Below are 23699 nucleotides of genomic sequence, written 5' to 3' on the forward strand. Positions count from 1 at the left end.
ACATGATAAACCACCAGTTTCGTATGGTCAATCGCATGGCCACCTCTCTCCCCAGACTTGACACGACTAGATTTCTTTCTCCGGAGTTTCGTTAGAGAACGTGTGTATGTTCCTCCCCTGCCAAACAATTTAGCGGACCCGAAAAATTGAGTCTACGCTGCCGCTGCACAAGTATTTCCCGGTTTGCTGCAATGAGTGTGGAAAGAAATTGATTACCGGTGGGGTGTTTACCGCATCACAAATGGTAGTCACATCGGATCAATACGAGCTTAACACTTTTATGTGAAAACTGAGGATGTTTGCTACAAAAGACGCATTTACGTGAGCCAATTTCTACATCATTCCAAAGTGGCCAGGGTTCGATTCACGGCAGAGGACTGGGTGTTTGTCCTTCATCATCATTTCATAAGAATTGAAACGCATGTCACCGAAGTGGCGTAACTAAAAAGACATGCCCTAGGCGGCAGAAGCCCGAAAGGGGATATCCCGACCAACAAATGCTGCACAATCTTTTCATTTTTTGTAAAGCCGTGTTTGACTCAACCCGTATATTCAAATACAAAACGACCTTTAATACGTACGTTCCTAAAAGTAACTACTCTACAATAGATGTAAAACAGAATGTATGTGTGTTACATACAGCAAATAAAGGACGAAAAGTCATTGTTCCATAGGAAATCTAAATTTTCAGCAACAATAATTACTCATGAGCGATATTAGTTAGAGTTGTAAGTTAAAAAAAGGGTTGTAGCTAATGACCAGATATTTTGTCGTTACACTTTGAACTGTGCTGATTTAGAATTCGGAAACAATAGTGGTTATGAGGTTTCCTGCCTTGTACAACACCAAAACGACAGCGAGATCTCTTCCTTATGTCCCATCTACATTCGTCAGCGCTAAATCAGCGACTGGAAATACCACAGGAAGCTAGAAGATGCCAGCAGAAAGCTTTCCTAATTTGTCATTATACAGCGTTTGATTCTTCTATCACCTTCAGTTGGCTTTCTGCCATTCATTTTCGTGTATCATGTTTTCATGTGATAAAGGAACTGTGACCTCTAGCACGTGGCCGTTTGGTTCTTCAAAGTACCATCACAGAATATCCAGCAGTTTTAATGACACATCATGTTTTAGGATACGTTTAGCGAGGTTTTCATAGTATATCTCCGTTACTTTTTATATGCAGTATGTAAATTATGTAATTGCTATAGTTCACTTTCAGTGCTCCGTTCTGTCTATTATTAGTGTAAAGTCTGTCGCTTGATCAATCAACTACGCTCATCCAGCACAAATTTGCAATCATCTGAATGTTAATTTTATATTCAAAGTGTTTTCAACTTACGTTTGAATTCCGCGAACAAACGTTATGTGTTAAGACGAGGGCAACGGAGTAGCTGGGAGTAATTTAGCTGTCGTGCACTAAAGTGATTAACAAAAAATACTGAAAGTAGCTGTCAAGCGTATATTTCAAAAGCATATGGAATCACAATTATGACTTCGGAACCGTCATGACGTGACAGTTTTATCTTTGACAGTTGCTGAAAGTTAATCGAATATTGGGAAACTCCCTTAATGTGTCGCAGTACGGCGGCCTTTCTTGTCATCCACATTGATATGAGGTTGTTTATCTGTCACAGTGGGTATATAATGCCTCAGCGAAACACTGTTGGGTATCTTCTAACTACTGAAGACGCCCAGAGTGACTTGTATCTCATCCATAATGAAGGGTAAGTGAAAGTTCTGTTGTATTTTAAAGTGAAAAGAATAATTCTTTTGGCGATATTCTCTTGTAAGGTATTTGTCATCTGCATATGCGCAAGACATTCATTTTTACACGCAAAATGAACATTGGCAGCCAATTGAGTAGCAAACGTTTGTCACTCAAAGGCATCTGAAGAACTGCTAGTTACTTAGTTAGAATGATTTCAAGTGAGTCCAAGATGCTGTGCCATGACACGAGCATACACTCGGCCAATAAACGTTGATGCATGTGAATGCTTTGTAGTCACTATGTCACAGACATATATAGTTAACATGTGAAATTACATACAAAAATTAGTACATCGATGACTGGCAGTTCACGAGTCATTAGACCTGTTGCGTGACTGTAAGTTATATTAATCCAGCTCATTGTATCAGGAAGGGGATATGTTACCTCCTATTTCCTATTTGTTTGGATCAGAATTCAGTTGTTACGAATGTAGCTACAAAGTAGAGACCTCCTAATTAGGATGATAGCTCTTTGGTCACAGAGTGATGGAATTTCAACTTTCTGGTGAATCTTCCAGGCCATGAGGCTTGCCAACTCAGCTCTACCAGGAGCACTTCGGAAAATATGGATATGTTTAGAGCAGCTCTGTAGGAAACATTATGAGCTAAAAAACCTTTTCCGTCTATGGCCATACAGGCCAGAAGATTCATCAGCAACGGTGACAGTTAGTCACTTCATTGTATAAGGGCTATGACTACTGAAATGTAAATATATATTATTTAGCTATAAGCCTTTCTTGCTTTTCGTTAATTAATAATAATGGAAGCAGAATGTGTGCACCAAATTATAAAAGGAAATAATAAACTAGTTGAAATGGGGATATATAAGGAATAAAGATAAGATAATCAGAGATAGCACACATGACGCTCAAAATTTAGTGTTATTGAGGTTCTTTGTGACAAAGAAGCCATCATGCCACAAATTAGAAAAAAGAAAATTAGGTTGAAGTGAAGTAGCGCAATCACTAGGGATAAGGATTGGAAATCCTGCTGAAGGTATCATTAAAAGGAAATTTGTCTTCAAGTAGCACTCTCAAGCCAATTCCTTCGGCTACAGAGGGCCCACTCAATGTTCTACATCTACATCTACATCTACATTCATACTCCGCAAGCCACCCAACGGTGTGTGGCGGAGGGCACTTTACGTGCCACTGTCATTACCTCCCTTTCCTGTTCCAGTCGCGTATGGTTCGCGGGAAGAACGACTGTCTGAAAGCCTCCGTGCGCGCTCTAATCTCTCTAATTTTACATTCGTGATCTCCTCGGGAGGTATAAGTAGGGGGAAGCAATATACTCGATACCTCATCCAGAAACGCACCCTCTCGAAACCTGGCGAGCAAGCTACACCGCGATGCAGAGCGCCTCTCTTGCAGAGTCTGCCACTTGAGTTTATTAAACATCTCCGTAACGCTATCACGGTTACCAAATAACCCTGTGACGAAACGCGCCGCTCTTCTTTGGATCTTCTCTATCTCCTCCGTCAACCCGATCTGGTACGGATCCCACACTGATGAGCAATACTCAAGTATAGGTCGAACGAGTGTTTTGTAAGCCACCTCCTTTGTTGATGGACTACATTTTCTAAGCACTCTCCCAATGAATCTCAACCTGGTACCGGCCTTACCAACAATTAATTTTATATGATCATTCCACTTCAAATCGTTCCGCACGCATACTCCCAGATATTTTACAGAAGTAACTGCTACCAGTGTTTGTTCCGCTATCATATAATCATACAGTAAAGGATCCTTCTTTCTATGTATTCGCAATACATTACATTTGTCTATGTTAAGGGACAGTTGCCACTCCCTGCACCAAGTGCCTATCCGCTGCAGATCTTCCTGCATTTCGCTACAATTTTCTAATGCTGCAACTACTCTGTATACTACAGCATCATCCGCGAAAAGCCGCATGGAACTTCCGACACTATCTACTAGGTCATTTATATATATTGTGAAAAGCAATGGTCCCATAACACTCCACTGTGGCACGCCAGAGGTTACCTTAACGTCTGTAGACGTCTCTCCATTGATAACAACATGCTGTGTTCTGTTTGCTAAAAAATCTTCAATCCAGCCACACAGCTGGTCTGATATTCCGTAGGCTATTACTTTGTTTATCAGGCGACAGTGCGGAACTGTATCGAACGCCTTCCGGAAGTCAAGAAAAATAGCATCTACCTGGCAGCCTGTATCTAATATTTTCTGGGTCTCAAGAACAAATAACGCGAGTTGGGTCTCACACGATCGCTGTTTCCGGAATCCATGTTGATTCCTACATAGTAGATTCTGGGTTTCCAAAAACGACATGATACTCGAGCAAAAAACATGTTCTAAAATTCTACAACAGATCGACGTCAGAGATATAGGTCTATAGTTTTGCGCATCTGCTCGACGACCCTTCTTGAAGACTGGGACTACCTGTGCTCTTTTCCAATCATTTGGAACCCTCCGTTCCTCTAGAGACTTGCGGTACACGGCTGTTAGAAGGGGGGCAAGTTCTTTCTCGTACTCTGTGTAGAATTGAATTGGTATCCCGTCAGGTCCAGTGGACCTGGACAAACTAGGTAGTCAGTATTTTTGAAGGCAATGGAAACATGTAAGGCGATGCATACTACAACCAACTCCAGAATTGTATGACCTTCTCCCTAGTTAATATTAACTTAGTGTTAAGATCATGATACTTATTTAAATGTTGCCACTGTGGAAAATGTTGTTGTGACTTTCAGTCCAAAGACTGGTTTGACGCAGCTCTCCGTGCAACTCTACCCTTTGTAAGCCTCTACGAATACTGCAACCTACATCCTTCTGAATCTGCTTACTGTATTCATCTCTTGGTCTCCATCTACAATTCCCACTCCCCTCTCCGCCAACTCCACCCAGACCCACACCACTCACACACAGAATTCCCTCCAATAATAAACTGGTGGTCCCTATATGCCTCAGAATGCGTCCCAACAACCGACCCTTTCTTTTAATCGACTTGTGTCACGAATTTCAGGTCTCCCCAATTCTATTCAGTACTTTCTAGTTACTTATATGATCTACCTACCTCACCTTCAGCATGCTTGTGGAGCACGACAAGTCGAAGGCTTCTATTCTCTTCTCGTCTAAAATGTTTATCGTCCATGTACCATGTGGAAAAATATTTTCCATCAATCCTTGTAGCGCAACATGAGCAGCGTTATTTGTTTACGTTCTCAGTGCCATTTAGTCACTTGTTTTTACTTTTGCTAACTGATTTTTCTGTGCAAACATGTGCAGCCTTTGGTGGCGACAGTCTACATCTGACTACTCTTTCTGTTCCAGTGCTGGCTTCTCTTCTGGCTGTGTGCGTGCTGGTAGCCGTGGTGTCGGCGGCCCCCAACTGCCCGCAGTACGACGGCTCCACGCCCGTCTTCTTCCCTGACGAGAACGACAGCAGCAGCTTCTACGAGTGCAGCAACGGCAGGTCCGTCCACATGGCCTGCCCCAGTGGCACCGTCTGGAACTCCAACATCAACACCTGCGACTGGCCCCAGTCCAGGAAGTAGAAGGCACCGGATGAGTAGATCTCTGACATTTGACATAATATGGAATGACGCTAAAAATGTATTCAAGTAGATTTCACAATGTACTCTAATGTAATAGTCAACTTTAAATAAACAGCACTAAGAAAAGCAAAATGATTCGTTGTTATTATAAAAGAAGAACCTCGAATAATCTTACTCGCAGGTTCAAATCCTGCGTCGGGCATGGATGTGTGTGATGTCCTTAGGTTAGTTAGGTTTAAGTAGTTCTAAGTTCTAGGGGACTCATGACCACAGATGTTAAGTCCCATAGTGCTCAGAGCCATTTTTGAATAATCTTACAATGCAAGGTATTAAAAATTTCTTGATTAAGTTAATGAATGGGAGGCAAAGCGCCAAATGTGTTCTTCGCCGAACATGGTGATGGAACATTAGCCTCGCATTCAGGAGGATAATGACTGAAGTCCTTCTCTAGTCATCCAGACTGAAATTTTGTGTGGGGTCCCAAACTCTCCGCTATAATTCCTTACGTAGTGATGCAACCAGCATTATTCCCCGTTCTTGACCATTTCTAAATCGAAATCTGATATTGAACCGTAATCCTCCAAACATCCTTCCTCGAATGTTTAGTGTTGCATCGATAATATTCTTTACTTTGTCGTTTGACAGGTAATAATGCAAGTATGTCCTCTTCTTATATGGGAGTGGGGGGTGGGGGAGGGTAAAGGGGTGGTCGGATGGAGGACAAAGATGAATGTTTTAAGGAAATTTGAGAGATCGTCAACACATGAATATGATGATCTAACACAGCTCAATATTCACTAGAAATCGACCAAAACTGTGAAAAAAATGTTTTGGCTCTTCACTTACTACACAGTACTGAATTTTACTTCCTGAATATTACGTTCAAATTCCACTCCTAAGTGTGACAAAGATGATAACTGGCAAAAGCCTACACAGGGCGATGCCCGTTTTTTGTTGTGTATTTCCTCATATTTTTTTTATTCCTGTGGCGTTTTCTTACAGTTTATGCAATGACACTGCAGGTAATGTTCGTAAGGTACATTAAAAATTCTTTAGATTTGCATTATTGCCACTGATACTGTGTCCTCTGCTTTATGGTGTTCATTTACAAATGCTTGAGAAGGAGTAACTTTTACGAAAGTCGTGTGGAGATTTAATATTGCAGTCTGGAGCACGCCTCCAGTAAGGTATTTAAAAAATGTCGTTCTTCCCGATGTTACAAAGACAAGTTGAAAACGAGCTCATGAAGACGACTCAGCAAACAAGAAAACAAGTTCTTCGAAGAGGAGATTTGCTGATCTGACATCATATCTACTTAGTTCGAAAATCAGAGTAACCGATGACGACAAACAAACAAGGATTATTTGAGGATGAAAAGAAGTATACATATGGTTTGCACTAGTTTAGCCAGATAATGTAAGGCCTACCACAAACAGAGTCAAATATTTGGAAACTGTATGTAGTTTTCCTCACAGACGACTGCCAATAGATACTTAATTTGCGCATGCAATTAGTTAATACTGTACTGAAAGATAATGTGGAATAAATTTTCGTTTAATGGAGTATGATGGCAGTTATATAACAGGAAAACTCATAAAATCATGTGTATGTTTTCACAGACATTTGGAGAGCTGTAAAAATCCAGCTAAAGAAGATATCAAAATTATGTTCCAAAAATAGTGATGTTATGTCAGACTTTGTACGAAGAGGCATTAATTTCTTCTGACAGATCTTTCAAAAAGGGAACGTATGTACTCACCTCGTTGAAAAAAGCCCTATTGTTTATAATTAAAACTGTATAACGTCAATAAGCATGAAATTTCGTCATTTTTATCTGTTTTCCCTTAGCTGCTCTTAATTCGTGGAGGTATGTTCCGTCTATGCAACTAAATGAAAGCAGTTTGTTGCTATACTTGTTTCGCTTCTTTTATTTGGGAACCATCATCAGTGGCCTCAAATACATGATCCTTTTTATTATTTGATAGATATAATATGCTGCTATATCACATTTCGTCGTGTTTTTCTTTTGCTTTTTATGTTCAAAACAACTTTTGTTGCACAAGTTCCGTATTGTGAATGTGTCGTTCGGTGATATGGTTTCCAGCGCTGTTAACACATAGTTGTGTTCCTGGAGATGTATTTGTTAGTCTTCATACTCCAGTTGGCTAATTTTGGCGTTCTTTCATCCACATTTGTGACATCGCATATTTCACTTTCACTTTCCATTTAGTGATCAACATATGTGTGTTTTCGATGTGTAGTGTTGCCAACTGTTGTGTGTTTGTTGATCTTTTGTTTGTGTTATGTTTGATGTTCTTCATTTGTTGTGTGTGTGTGTGTGTGTGTGTGTGTGAGCACTCGCACGTACACGTGTGTTTGTGTATTCTGTTGTGTCCCTTATTTTTATGTGAGACTGTGTGTGTATAATAAATACGAGTGCATGTGTCTGTCTGTGTGTGTGTGTGTGTGTGTGTGTGATTGTGTGTGTGTATGTGTATTTTCCTGTGTGTAAATGTATTTTTTTACATAAATATGAGTTCCTGTGGGTCTGTGGGTGGGTAGGGGGATGGAGGGTGTGGGGAGAGACAGAGAGAGAAGAGAGGAAGGAGATTCATTAATTTATTATCCTGGTTACATTTCGGTTTGTTATGGGATTGGTGGCTAGCATGATCAGAGAGTTGGTGTTTATATAGATTTGGTTGTTGAGTACTTTCTTTTCCATTACAATGGTTGTTTGTATGTGAATGTTTTCTTGCAATGTCAGGGGCTTTTTGTTGGATTCTGATAACTGTCATGTCACATTCCATGTTGGATGGTTCATGTCTATGTTTTATCATGTTTTGGCGAAGGTAGAATGGCTATTTTCTTCTTCCCAACAACTTATATGTTCTTTATATCTAATTACAAAGTTTCTGCTTTCATCCCCAGATATACTGATTTACATTATTGGCACTGTAGCTGGTATATACCTGCTCCTTGGTATTTGTCTGTTTTGTCTGTTGTTTGTAAATGTGATTGGATTGAAATATGTTTCTTGTTCTGTAACCTACTTGTAATCTCTGTTTCTTTCGTATATTTGCTGTCTTGTGTGTTGCTTTGTGTTTGTATGTAAGAGTGTACCATTTTTTCTGTTATTCATGTCGTGAGTATCATTGTTTTGTGTTTACGACTGTGCAGTAGTGTCTATCGGTTTCTGTGCTCTCTGCTTGTTTTGATATTTCTTTAGTTATGATTTAATTTTTTGATTGAGTTTGTATACTATATGGGTGCTGTGACCATTGTTTGTGGCTATGAGTTGTATTGTTTGTAATTCTTTTTCTAAGTTTTCTTTGCTGAGTGGAATGTTATTAGGCTGTGTAACATGTGTCTAGGGACGCTAATTTTTGATTTTGTGGTTGGATGAAGTATGTGTAAGTGTATATATATATATATATATATATATATATATATATATATATAAACAATAAAATAAAGTTGTTATATTAACTTAAGTATGTTGTTAAATTAACCTAATTATGTCATGATTTTGGAAAATTCGACTCGTTCCACATCATTACGAAATATCGTATTCATGATCTATGGAACTAGTATTAATCTAATCTAATCTAATCTAATGCCTGTAGCTGTTGGCTTTCTGAAGATGTCAAATATGTGTTTATTGTTATATTCAAGAAATGTATTTGCTCTTGTGTTTCTTTTTCCATGGTTAATTGAATATTTTTATGTATGTTGCGTATATGTGTATGAAGTTTATCAATTTTCTCTGTTGGTTCATCTACCATAGAGATTATGTCGTCCACATATCTGTACCAGTAAATAGTTTTGTATCTTTTCTTTGTGATGACTGTATCAAAGATAGTTTTTTCTATGTGGCTGATGAATATGTTTGCTAGTGTTGCTAAAATTGGCGATCCCATTGGAAGCCCATCTTCTTGTAAGTAAAATTCCTTTTCAAATTGGAAGTAATTTTCGGATGTGATTGCTTTGAGGGTTTTAGTTATTTCATTAATATTGTCTGCAGGTAGTTTGTTGTATGTCAGTAAGTTTTCTTCAATTAGTTTTATTGTGTCTGCAGTGCGTATTGAGGTGTACATGTTCTCTTTGTCAAAAGAGATGAGTGCAGCTATTTGTGGGATGTGCAAGTCTTTTATTTGTGTTATGAGTTCATTTGTGTTTTTCACTGTTCTGCTGTTTTTCATTTCATAAAGTTACATTATGATTATGTTCGTGTGTTTTGCCACATGGTATGATGGTGCATTCATGAAATTAATAACAGGCCTCAATGGAATCAAGAGAAGTAAGTAATTATTTTGAATATTTAAGATCTGATGTTAGTATCAATCATCATTTCTTTTACATGGACTATTTTTCCACACAGCCTCCGTTCATAATAGTATTTCATCGACTTGTTTAGTCCTTTTAATAATTTTGAGTACTCTGATATTTTTTCTACCTTCTATGTCCCATATAAATTATATAGTTATGTACCATGTAGCCTCTAACTGAGGTCTAGAAATACTGCAAGAACAAAATACTTCTATAGGCGTCTGTGTACATGGTTCTGGGTAGATAATAGTTTTGTATCAACAGAACTTTTCATTTGTTTTAGTAAGGTCATAAAATTATCCCGAGTATGCACTGAGTTTACATACATATTTTGTCTTACAGTAATGTCAAGTACTCGCAGCTATCATGTTCATACTTATAATTATAGCTACGGATATCACCGACGAACAAGAACTAACTTCTCTGGCATCGACTCCAAAATTAAAAAAGAGGAGCACTAATGAATGCATAGAAAATAACGCGAATCTCTGCCCCACTTCAACATAGGTGGTAAAATCCAATTAATATTTGGTTATAGACATGATGTGTTTCTCGTTGGTGTCAGAAATAACAGGGCTGCTACGTTGCCCCAACGTAGATAGAAATTATTCATTTGGGATCTCTTCCTGCCTACTACGTTTCTAATTTAATTTATTTTTCAGTAGCGTGGCAGAGATATTAATCTTCTAAGTAGTTTACGATAGTTTGTATAGAAAGAAGTGTGCAATGCAACAAGTGACAAAAAAGACAAAACAATAGTTGCTAAAAGTGTGATTAACCTGAAGGTGTAATATACACTGCTAAAAGTAAGAAAGAATGGAAATTTTCTGGCAAACCTCTGGATAGTTCCTTTAAGGTCAGTAGCGTTATTTAGTAGATAATCTACAACATGACTCACTATATTTCCACATCACCATTTGTTTCATATTTCATATTCACATTAGCCAGTAATTTCTCGCAGCCATTTTTCTATATAGTGGTTGCAGTACTTGTTCGAACACCGCTCCATGACGCCCTCAAAACCATGAACATACAGTATTTCTAGACACATTGTTGAAGTTAACCGAGTCCACGACAGAGACGAAACGAGAGTACAAATTTCGGGGTAAGTGATCAGCTTCTTCGCGTTGGAGAGTGTTCGAACTTCATCACCGATTACAAACTTCCAGTAAGTTTTCAACTCACAGAGCTCACACTACGAATTATGTCGTCTAAAAGCTCGTCATACTGGCAGCACAGATAACACATGCATGACCATGTGTGACATGTAGTGTACACCTTTAAAAAATACATCACAACCCCCGACATAGATATGTCACTAGAATTTTCAGTCCAGAACGAAAAGTACATTGATCGCAAAAATTAAGAACGTAAAACAAACTTATCTATAAATCTGCAACTTCACCTTCTCTCATACAAAGTATTTATTTTCAATAGGAAGCCCCATATTACGTATTTCATTACGTGGGTGCAAGCTGGACCGAGAAAATCATAATTCTTTGCACAGATGCAACTATCCTTCACAGGGAACCTCTGAGTTTGTTCTCGAAATTACTGGTAAAAAATTATGAAGAAGAAAAGCAGTGCAATACCTTGTCCGATCAGAGTAAGATACCAAAAACACTGGTAGATAGTCAATGAGAGTTGATTAGCTCTTCATTGATTAGCTCTTCACGCAAATAAGATGTACAAGAGAGATTCACTTTCTTGCTGTCATATATCCTAATCCTACAGTTCTATACATACAAAGAGATATTGTTCAACTACGATTATGTGGGTTCCATAACTACTATCAGAAATCATTCTTACGTTAACACATGAAAAACACCTTACTTTCTAACACAAAGACGACTAATAAGGCTGTGCTAAACAATAAGTCATACTAGAGCCTGTAACTGAAAGACATTTACTTATGCAATATAACAAGTATTTAAATGACTTGTAAGCCTGTCAGGCGTAGCAAAAATTAGTGTTCCCTTTAAAATAACGAACGAGAAAACTTATCACTACCAAATGAAGCTTGAATCAAAATTACCTTGATTTATTTTGAGAAAGTTATTGATAAAACAACTAATAAACAGTGGCAACGTTAATGTAATAAGACCTTGGCATATCTGACACAGGGGTTAGGAGATGATGCTAACAATCGTGGAAGTTAATTAACTGTAGCTGCATAGCGCCAATTGACTGTGGTGGTTTTAACTGACAACAGACAGTACTAAATAAGGGAATACGTTACACCTGTGGTTGTATTTGAATGCAGACTGTTCACTGATTCGAGGTACAAATCTCCAAAGTGAAGCTTGAAGTGACTGAAATATTATAAAATGATTTTAGTTTCCCTATACATTGTATCGTGGTTGTCGCTCGATCTCACTGTAGTGTTGTACGTAGAGGCTGAAGTGGCTCCAAAATCAGTCGCTGGCGGAACCAACGACTCTCGTCAAAGTACAGATCGACACATCAGCCCTGGTGGCGGCACTCAGAGGTGATCAGGTCGAAGACAGGCCTCAGATGAAGTTGATTATGCTAGAAAAGATACGTTGGGGCCGAGAGCCATTGTTTAGTTTTATTCACACTCCAAATAATACGATATTTACTGTGGCCATGCTGTCACAAAACAAATGGTAACTATTACCATGATATACATTAAAACTTTGTCACATGGCGTAAGAAAAAATCTACACATCACAAGATAAAACAAATAGTTTAAAATACGCAGAACGTGAAGCATAAATCATCATAAAACAAAGCACATTGCTAAACACTTATACAAGATAGTATTTACACACAGTAAAATCTCTATAGAATTGTGAAATCATGAAAAATTATAACAGTTGAAGCACAAAAACCAAATCATAACTCTTTATGTAAAACTCTTGTGTCACTGGTTGTGACTCAATGTAGGAGTCTGTAAATACGATTTCGATTAATATTGAAGCTTTAAATTATCTTTGTTGGAGCTTAGCATACCCAAAAATCAGTTATTCAAGCAAATACCATAACTATCAAGTGAAAGTAGGACACGATTGCCAAATCAGTTGTAACATTTATTTGCATGACCTACATATGCAACATGATTCTATATCAAATTCACTATGCTCTTGCTGGGTATCGTTCCTGAAAAATCATTGCAGAAAAAGAGAAAAACTAACTGCAGTTCGAGTCATAATGAGTTTTTCGCATGAGAAGTTCAGTGTAAAAATCTAGGTATTACATGTACGTGGTGTAAAGGTCGCAAATCAATGTATTCGATGTCTGTTCACATCATAGCAGCACTCACGACAATCGTAGTAGTGGTCTTATCTTGACCTAAGACAACCTGGTTGCTATATATGACCGCCCACAGTACAGTGTATTTCCTTGGTGTGTTGTGCACGCACATAAATTAGTCAAAACTGAATTATTCACAGTGATGTGATCTTAATATGGTTATGTAAGTTCAGGTCCTTGATCAGACCATAGCTGGCTACACTGAAATCTTCAGTTGCAGATTTTAAATCAATTAAGTAACGTCATTTAAATATTGAAAGTTTGATGTCCTTCTGCTTTTAATGTTATCTGCTGTGACCAGTGTTGATACAAGGATGGTGGGCAGACATTTGCTTTCACACAACAACAGTTTCCATGTTCAGTGGTGTGGCACTGCAGAATCATATTGTTCTTTCTGTATGAAAGGTCTGTGTAACAATGTAATCAACGAGCTACTTGAAACATCTCTAGGTATTGCAAATAGTGTATCTTTGAATGACTCTGCCGTCGATTGCTCGTTGGTGGGGTGGAGAAGCAGCAAGGCTTCATGCAGGAGCAACAGCGGCTCATGTAAGACCAGGGGATCAGCTTCTGGAACCATCCCATATATTGTCATCACCTTAAGCTTTGGCACATGAGTCTCCATCAGGAGGCAGCTTCAAGTGACATTCTGTAACCGCAGCCACTTGCCGTAACTGTACGGTATGCTGACCCAGTTTTGGTGTGTGCGGCTCATGCCTGTCTATGGTTCAAAACACATCCAGTGATCTGTATCGTCTCCCATCGGCGTTTTTTCTCGTAGATCTGGTTCTTGTTGTTGGTTGTGCATCCTTAAAAAAGGTTTACAAGGAAATCATTAGTGATGAAGTTTATATATACAGGGTGTAAATTTTAAGTTGACAAACCAGAATAACTCGAAAAATAAGCTTCACACGAAAATGTGTGTTGAATCCAAAGTTGATTATTTTCGAGGGTGACATCTGCTGGTGATAAAATTAGCCACCCACGCGAGCCCCCTGGAGGTGGGGCGGGAGGCCACTTAAAATTTTTATTGCAGAATCAGAAAACTCCCTACATTTTGTGTTAAACATTTGTTTTGTTTCTTGAGAGCTGGCACTGAAATTCAAGAACATCCACGTTCTCATTTTTGCGTGGAAAATGGTTATGGATAAATAAAAAATACTTATTTACTTCGTAAATTTAGATTCGCTAAAACTAAAACTCTCCCTCTCTCCCCTGTAAACAAGTAAATACAAATATACACTCCTCTCTCATGTTCACAATTACTATGAATATGTTCAAATTATTTCTATTATGTCAATATGTGCAAGTGTTCTATTTTATTTAATGCATTTGGTTGCTGTTATGTAAAGTGCTGATCCTCACTTAGGGTTCTTAGTTAGTTTGTATGTAAAAGGTGTAGTGGTTCCCCTCAGGAATGGAAGTGTGGTTGGCCTAGGTAGAAAAGGTGGAATAAGAGTCAGTCGGGGACGAGCTACCAAACTGTGCACTGCCATGTAAAAGTGGGATATTGTCCTGGTTCTGAGAGAGGCTTTTTCTGCTACTTTCCAATGCCTCGGATGGATGGATAAATAGATGGAACGATTCTGGAATTGGTATTCATCATCGCCACCAAGAAGGGCCAGAGTCCAGCAATTCTGTCTGCGAATCCACCTACCAGCATGCAGTTGCCACCACATTGCGCAATCACTGTAACGGAATACTGTAATGACGTACAGTGAAGGATGTTTTAGTGTGCACAAATATAAGGTAACTTATAACTGAATTTATGTACCTACCTTAATTTTTTCCTTATCATCACACCTCTCAGGTTCCTCTCCGTTTGAACTAGAGTGATTACCGAGTGTCCCTACTGAAAGAACATTAAAGACTAGTTTTTTGCTAATTAATGCCTCTTGAACATAGTAAAAAGAAAGTTAAAGTTGATGTGGTAAGAATGAGTTAAAGTAAATGATGCTTACTGAAAACAATTTTCCTATTAAAACTGCTTATTAAAGTGTTGTTGCCAACTTCAAAATTAAAAGTTCTTAAGACTGAGGCTTATAAAGTTTTGCTTAGTAAATGATCACAGTTCTGCCTGTAGTAAATTTTAAAAGGTGAGTCAGTTTCTTGTAAATTTGTCAACATTGTGTCTCACTGTAGTAAAATTCGTGAACTGCATTTACGGAAAGTTATACACTTATGCTTGCTAAGCACTTGTTTCTTTTGGGTATTGAAAGTGCATATTAATAATGTAATAAAATCCACAGGTTATCCTTTACCACTATTTATGAAAACAATAATTTCTTTATTCAAAAGATATTGAGAAGTAACTTGTTAGTGAATTCCATTCAACTCTCATTTTAAATAGTAAAGTATTTGAGAGAGACTTATCCTATGTCCAATTTATGATCCTGCAGTGAATGTTAATAGTAATGTTATAAAGACCATAAGTTTAAACAAGTCCTGAAAGTAATAGAGTGTTTCGGTATCTGTTATATGTTTGCAAATAGTTTGTGCTGCTCTAGCTGCTAGCTTCAATCTTACCTTAAACATATGTATGTGTCAGAGTTCATTGCACTCGCGTGTGACCAAGTATAGGTTGTGTTTATCCGTTAAAGTTACTCATAACTACTTTCTTAAACGAGAACGTTAATCTTTCTCTTGCCTAATTAGGCTGGCGACCGTTTTCCTTATTCTCTAAGCAGTATAGCTAGGCAAAAATATTGTTTGTTACTGTTCGAATATTTACGAAACTCTGACTTTCATTTCCGATAAGCCATTTCCGTTAGGTACAACACGGTCAACCTAGCAAAATTCCTCTGAGAGAGTAACACTGTTCTGTTACGTTATACCATAATTACTTTAATAAGATTGTTTTATTTCACAACCTGCCTCCAGCTTCGAGGTTATGGTGTAGCTGTAGCAGACAGTAGTGTTATAAACTTGGTGGCATGCATTTATCGTATTTTTGTGCATTTAAATGCGTAATCTAAACAATTATAGGACATTCTTCATGCATAAAAAATAAATGTATCTTTCAAAAACATTTCAAATCTGAATATTTATAGAAAAGAATAAAAAATTGTTTGTGACTGTGCAAGGAAACGCTGATAAAAAAGGAAAACTTGTGCTTGAGTTGGGGGTTAACTCTACAAGGTGCAAACTGATCATTGTACCTAGCTGGCGGAACAAACAAACCAATCACTCGCTTCATATACCACTGTCACTGGACGCTAACGTCGGCAGATGCTCTAGCTCAACTCACATGAGGAGCTAAGGCACAATTACTGTGCTAGCGGAGAGGATTGCAAACATTGCTGGTGCGATAGTGAGTAAGATGGTCCCCCAGCGGTGCTCTCTCGTTGTGGCTGAGTTACAGACTGGTTGTATCAGTCGCTCAAACTCGTGCACGACCGGTTGCACATTCGTGTCGATCATCTCTATGACTGGACCTTCGTCGCCTTAGAGTGGTGAGAGTATGTTACAGCGGACATGAGAGCTGTAACTACTGGGAAGATATTGCGTTTTGAGATACCTGTCTGTTGAAATGACTTTGTCAGCAATTTGCTGTGGATCTCTAAAGTGATATATTTTATGAAAGTAGGTATATAAACTCGTTATGTATTACACCACCTGACTGCTCCAAATGTAATTTTTCTCTTGTCTATTTTGTTCTTGTGTCTTTTAACTTCACCTTTCTTCTGTCTTACCTCTTCTGTATTTGTTCTTGTAACTTATTTCTCTTCTTACTTGCCTCGTCTGTTAGCTGTGACGCATTGGGCCTATAAATCAAGAAGTCCGGTGGATTTCCGAATATCATACTCATGCTGATGTAGAATTCCGAGAGAATACATGCCTGCAGTGAGTCGGCATTTATGAGGGGATTTGTAAAGAGTTCTGTATGTCAATGACTTGTGCATTGAAGAAGCTGTTGACCTACTTGTCCACAGTGGGATTATGCAGTGTTAGTCAACAGACGACCAAATGTTACAAGCAAATGAAGCAACTTCCTTAAACCTCTTTTAAGCTATTGACCCTTTCAGCTCTGTCACAACGACCTCGGCAGGCCGTCGCTTTCGGCTACCCCCAGCAGGTAGATGCGGTGCTGTTTGCCAGATGTCACAATGGCCGTGCTTCCACAACAGTGACGTGTGTCAGTTCCCGAGCCACTTTCACCCCTCTGCGACGTTTGTCCACTCCAGCTGGCTGTTCCTCAGTCTCGGTGAAAACTTTTGTTTTCAACTGTCTCACCGATGTTTCGATGACTCACTGCACATACTAAAGCCAGTGTCTTATTTCCAATAACTACACTGACATACATAAGTGGCCATATGACAGTAAAAGCTTATTTATCGAAAAGAATACATTTATCTTTTCAAATCATTCAAATCTACATAATTATAGAAAAGTACAAAAATAACTTTACAAAAAAATGTTTGGTTCCTGCAAAACAAGATTTACAAAAACATGTCTTTTAATTCTGTTCTTTATTTAAGTCTATACAGAAATATACTATCAAACTCATTCATCAATTCATTCATCTTTGGGAAATGGAGTGACAAGGGCTCAAAGTTGTTCAAAGATCATCTGGATTAGTGGACTTAGCATTTGCCCAGTATCCCACGCTGTTGGTGGACATGGTAATCTATATGTTAGTCATCAATGTTCGCCTCTACTCTTCTGAGTGCTGGCTCCTCCTTGTATCTTTGTCTGGTTATTTATCATCATGTGAACAAACACATCCTACCAAAAAAAAACTTTTTTTGAGAGTTGCAGTTATTGAGTCTACACATAATTAAGCTATAAATTTATAATTAACTTGTACAACCGCCATTGATGTTATACCGTCCCTTACTAATGTTATATCTTACTAATCTCCTCTGATCTCTTATACTCCTCTTCACACATGTTGTAATGTTGTGCCAATATGTATTTACTATTTTACTGCAATGATACTCTCTTCTCATTGTTAGTTTTCCTGTTAAGTATCAACGAATGATAAGAAATCTGTAACTAAAAACATCGACTTTACGTGTAGAAACCCGCTTCTCATGCAGTCAATAAACTAACATGTCCCTTCTATTCCATAATTCTCACGCATCCTCCATTAGACCCTCTAAATTTTCAATAAACACGCGCTTCCGATTGCGGTCAGCTCGTCCTAACGTCAACATCACAAAATACTCCACCGCGTCTCTGGATGGCCAATCATATCACCATAAACATGATTTTTTTGTCGATCTCGACATGGGGAAAGATACAAACATTAGAAACAAGTCGCATTGATTTGAACATCGACGGCCGGGCCGGAGTGGCCAAGCGGCTCTAGGCGCTACAGTCTGGAACCACTGAAACGTCCCCTTAGAAAAATTATACATGACTGTGTTTAAACTGACACACAATATTTTTTAGCGCAACGCAATCTGACTTTCAGTAATCCCTACCAGAGAATGGCTCTGACTAAATGAACCTATACGTTTCACAAATCACTTACCTCACAAACATCTTCGTTTCACGAACTACTACAATACAGCGAGCGCCACTACTGCTAGCTAAATAAAAGATTCAAACTACGGAAGGCACTAACTACTGATAGGCATAGTTAGCAAATGAAAGGTTTTAATAGAGAACAAACAATGTATTTACCTTAATAGTCATAATATATATATATATATATATATATATATATATATATATATATAAGTTCATGACATCCATTCTTACAAATGTACTGTTTCTGATGGACACACCTGCAGATTATCCATTCTCAAAAATCCGCCATCGTACTTCCCCACATCCACCACCGCTGGCGGCGCGCCTCCAATTGCGCAACACTATGTGCTGTTAACATCCAGCTGCCCAACACTACAATGGCAGACAACAATGCAAACTAGCCACAGACTGCACACAGCACAGCCAGTGATTTTCATACAGAGCGCTACGTGGCGTTCCCAATATCAAAACCTAAACAGCCTACTTACATAGCCCCCATGGTCCCCACAAAAAATTTTACAAATTGTTTTGGGTAGTGGCCAATACAGATTTGAAAAAAATTTTTCATAATTACAATAACAAAGAAATCATATGCACACACTTATTGATACAATGTTGGTAAAAGATAAAATTTTTTCACAGTCCATAAAGACAGTCCTGATCATTCATCACAGTAAAATTGCAGTGTTTTCTTTTTTCAAAGTCTGAGCAGTAAGAGAAAATGCACATGGAACTAGTGGATTTCCATGCAGTCTTGAAGAAGTTTTGTTGTCCTTTCAATGGAAAGACAGTGCTCACTCTTGACATGCAGGCAGGTAATGGGCCACAACAGAGCAAACCCACAGTGGAGTCAGTCGAAGTTTTGAAGAATAATGGTAGGTAGGTCATCACAGAGCAGACCCACTGTAGTCCTGGTAGAGATTACGGTAATGGTGGGCCACCAGAGGTGCAGACCCACTGTAGTCTTTGTAGAAATAATGGTATTGGTGAGTCATCAAAGGTGTAGACCCACTGTAGTCCTTGTAGAGATGGCCAGCAGCCATCTGCTGCGACTGTGCAGGTGCACAGTCACCATCGAAGAGTCTTGCAGACAATATAGCAAGTTCATAAACCACCACTTGTCCTTAGAACCATCAATGCTGTTAATCAGTCCCTTGCTGAATTGTTAACACACGTCCAACCACTAACAGTCCCAACTTCTCACATATTTGGCATATACTATGACTATCAGAAATTTGATGAACTGGTGTCAATTACAATTTTATAACATGAGAATACAACAACAAAGGTACAAAATACATTATTAAAGAACATAACAATACAGATAAATTTGTAGTAGTACAGGCTTTACAAAAGAATAGAAATAAACAGATACATCAGTGTTACAGGAATTATGACGTAAGTGAATGTATAAAATAATGAGAATAGTTTTCGAAACATTAATTTCACAGATGAGCATTAAAACAGAACAGAATAAATAATGTCTAAACATCTTTACAAAGAAAATAACAGTATTTGAAAAATTCTACAACATAAATCTTATTAGCTAAACACATAAAGACAGGAAAAAGAAAAATACACAAGGATACATAAACACATAGCAGAATAATACAAAAGGAAAGATAGGGTTCGTTTTCAGGGTAACATTTGGTACTGCAGTCCAACCCAAAACTTCATTCCATAGATCTTTCGTATTATTTCAACATTTGTTTCCACCAAAAAAATTCAATGCAAGTTTGCTTTCTGTATTTATATGTTTACATATTTCTTACCTCATTATTTATTTTCCATTATCTTACCTCATCATTTATTTCCAAGAAAATCCTACCTAAATCTGTTGTCTCTAAACCCTACTTTTTTGTTCATATCCTCTTTCAAAATACTTTTTGGCCAAACCATTTTCTTATAGCTTCTCAATGCATTTCTTCCAATTCATCACAACTCGGTCTCTTATATAGCCTACCCCGTCTTAAGCTTACTTAAATCTACTGAGCTCAGATGCTAAACTAAGGGATGGGTCAATGCAGCAGCACAAAACAATTAACACAAACAGCAATGACAAAAAATGCAAATTGGCAAAGCAAGCAGCAATATATATATATATATATATATATATATATATATATATATATATATATATATATATATATACACTCCTGGAAATGGAAAAAAGAACACATTGACAACGGTGTGTCAGACCCACCATACTTGCTCCGGACACTGCGAGAGGGCTGTACAAGCAATGATCACACGCACGGCACAGCGGACACACCAGGAACCGCGGTGTTGGCCGTCGAATGGCGCTAGCTGCGCAGCATTTGTGCACCGCCGCCGTCAGTGTCAGCCAGTTTGCCGTGGCGTACGGAGCTCCATCGCAGTCTTTAACACTGGTAGCATGCCGCGACAGCGTGGACGTGAACCGAATGTGCAGTTGACGGACTTTGAGCGAGGGTGTATAGTGGGCATGTGGGAGGCCGGGTGGACATACCGCCGAATTGCTCAACACGTGGGGCGTGAGGTCTCCACAGTACATTGATGTTGTCGCCAGTGGTCGGCGGAAGGTGCACGTGCCCGTCGACCTGGGACTGGACCGCAGCGACGCACGGATGCACGCCAAGACCGTAGGATCCTACGCAGTGCCGTAGGGGACCGCACCGCCACTTCCCAGCAAATTAGGGACACTGTTGCTCCTGGGGTATCGGCGAGGACCATTCGCAACCGTCTCCATGAAGCTGGGCTACGGTCCCGCACACCGTTAGGCCGTCTTCCGCTCATGCCCCAACATCGTGCAGCCCGCCTCCAGTGGTGTCGCGACAGGCGTGAATGGAGGGACGAATGGAGATGTGTCGTCTTCAGCGATGAGAGTCGCTTCTGCCTTGGTGCCAATGATGGTCGTATGCGTGTTTGGCGCCGTGCAGGTGAGCGCCACAATCAGGACTGCATACGACCGAGGCACACCGGGCCAACACCCGGCATCATGGTGTGGGGAGCGATCTCCTACACTGGCCGTACACCACTGGTGATCGTCGAGGGGACACTGAATAGTGCACGGTACATCCAAACCGTCATCGAACCCATCGTTCTACCATTCCTAGACCGGCAAGGGAACTTGCTGTTCCAACAGGACAATGCACGTCCGCATGTATCCCGTGCCACCCAACGTGCTCTAGAAGGTGTAAGTCAACTACCCTGGCCAGCAAGATCTCCGGATCTGTCCCCCATTGAGCATGTTTGGGACTGGATGAAGCGTCGTCTCACGCGGACTGCACGTCCAGCACAAACGCTGGTCCAACTGAAGCGCCAGGTGGAAATGGCATGGCAAGCCGTTCCACAGGACTACATCCAGCATCTCTACGATCGTCTCCGTGGGAGAATAGCAGCCTGCATTGCTGCGAAAGGTGGATATACACTGTACTAGTGCCGACATTGTGCATGCTCTGTTGCCTGTGTCTATGTGCCTGTGGTTCTGTCAGTGTGATCATGTGATGTATCTGACCCCAGGAATGTGTGAATAAAGTTTCCCCTTCCTGGGACAATGAATTCACGGTGTTCTTATTTCAATTTCCAGGAGTGTATATATATATATATATATATATATATATATATATATATATATATATATATATATATAGCATAGCAAATGCAACATTATCACTAACATGAGCCAATCTGCAGCAACAAGAAATATAAATCAGTAGTAAATCTGGCTTAACAGAGTAATACAAATTGAAATTTAGTAGCACTATGCCTTGCAAACAGCAGCAGCAAACGCAATAACTTATACCTAAACATGACAAAGCTCAAGCAAAAAAAATATTACAGTAAAAACAACAATGCAGATAAGGGAAATGTCTATTCACATCTTAATGTCTATGTAGTTAAAGTGGTGCACCACAACTTATTCTACGAGAAATATTACCAAGTAGTTGAAAAGAAAATTATGTATGCAAGTCCTGTGAAGGGGAATGTCTTTTTGTGCTCCTTCGTTTTTTTTTTTTAAGTAGAACATACAGTTATTATTTACTGGATCTGTAGGCATAAAATATCTATATTAGTACATCCATTAAATTTTATTGTAACCAATGCTGCAGTGCAGCTAGAAACTAGATATGAAACAAAATAGGCAAAGCAAGGCGTGAAACGTCATTCACAAGCCATATGGCGTTTCATAATGCAGTAAACAATCTTTCAACTAGCAAGACAATAGACATGAAATGTTTCTCATCATTTGATTTCAGTAAATATCATAAATTAAGAGCTCCACAGTGTAATCATATGTTTTCAGGTTTGGGCGTGTCGTATTTGCGATGCTTTCTACAAAGAAATGTCAATAGCGAGGATAATGGCCTCTTTTTTTTCCACCTGTGCGTCTGAAAGGCACACACTAATGGCTTTTTTCCAGGCGACTGTCGCGCAGCTGGGTGCTTACAGTGACCTACCTTCCTTACCGAAATATTTACGACACTAGTTGGCACTACAGTGACAGTCTCATATAAAAAATTTTACAGGTCGAGAATTTGCGTTGCAAATGTGTAGAAACAAAATCCTATGAATATAACAGTGTGCAAAAAATTTTCGCCTGCATTGTGATACATTCACGTATTTACACACATTTCATAACACTTAAAGTACGATTCTCAGCTTATTGATCATAAACATACCTCAACAGCATAATACACATCGTCATCGTAATAATAAAATCATAACAGATCAATCACATCTCAGAATCATTGCAGCTTCTTTCAATAATTTCAAGACCTTCAATAAAGTCATCTACCTCAAACGTACTTAAAAAATCATGGTCCCTTACCAAATACATCATTCAAAGCTCTCATAGTATCACAATGTTTCCGAAAAAATATGAACAGTTCACAAAGTACAGACCAAATACATTTTCATAAGTGTGAAGTTATTCAACTGTGTAATTACGTAAACATCTGTCACTGATGTAGTAAAATAAATGTTTGTCTCTCCCAGTTAAATGATCAGATAGCTGTGTAATTTATGTGTTAGAGAAATATGGTACCAATGTGTAAAGTTGTATAAGCAAATATCATATTAGCTAGGGCTCCTTGTGCTTGCCAAACACATGGTACACTAAGTAAGCGTGTACCCCCCTGAGGATTAATGTAATTATACCCTCAGGTGTTACAGATTACAGCAATAGAATGAAATGTATCACAGAAAACCTTTGTATCTTTTTAATTCAAAAATCTTTAAAAATACATGTTTTAAGTACAAAATTAGTCACTCAAATACGTGTACTGTAGCGCTAAACTGTGCGTCTGTAAGATAATCTCTGTGGAAGTGTCGTAGTTATCGT

General features: G+C 38.9%; 1 protein-coding gene across 2 annotated transcripts in view; it reads left to right on the forward strand.

The window, feature by feature from the left end:
- The first annotated feature begins 1644 nt into the window (after window positions 1-1644).
- The window catches only part of LOC126251782 (peritrophin-1-like), a 42158-nt gene continuing 20103 nt past the window's right edge, over window positions 1645-23699 (forward strand). Inside the window, exons 1-2 of one of the 2 annotated variants that reach the window (XM_049952407.1) lie at window positions 1666-1727; window positions 5079-5434. In XM_049952407.1, coding sequence (XP_049808364.1) covers window positions 1721-1727; window positions 5079-5302 — 231 coding nt within the window. In that variant the 5' untranslated portion in view covers window positions 1666-1720 and the 3' untranslated portion in view covers window positions 5303-5434. Of the gene's footprint in view, window positions 1728-5078; window positions 5435-23699 lie in introns of those variants that run through there. The other variant, XM_049952409.1, reaches the window with a different exon arrangement.

Source organism: Schistocerca nitens, chromosome 4, assembly GCF_023898315.1.
Source record: "Schistocerca nitens isolate TAMUIC-IGC-003100 chromosome 4, iqSchNite1.1, whole genome shotgun sequence".
NCBI lineage: Eukaryota > Metazoa > Arthropoda > Insecta > Orthoptera > Acrididae > Schistocerca > Schistocerca nitens.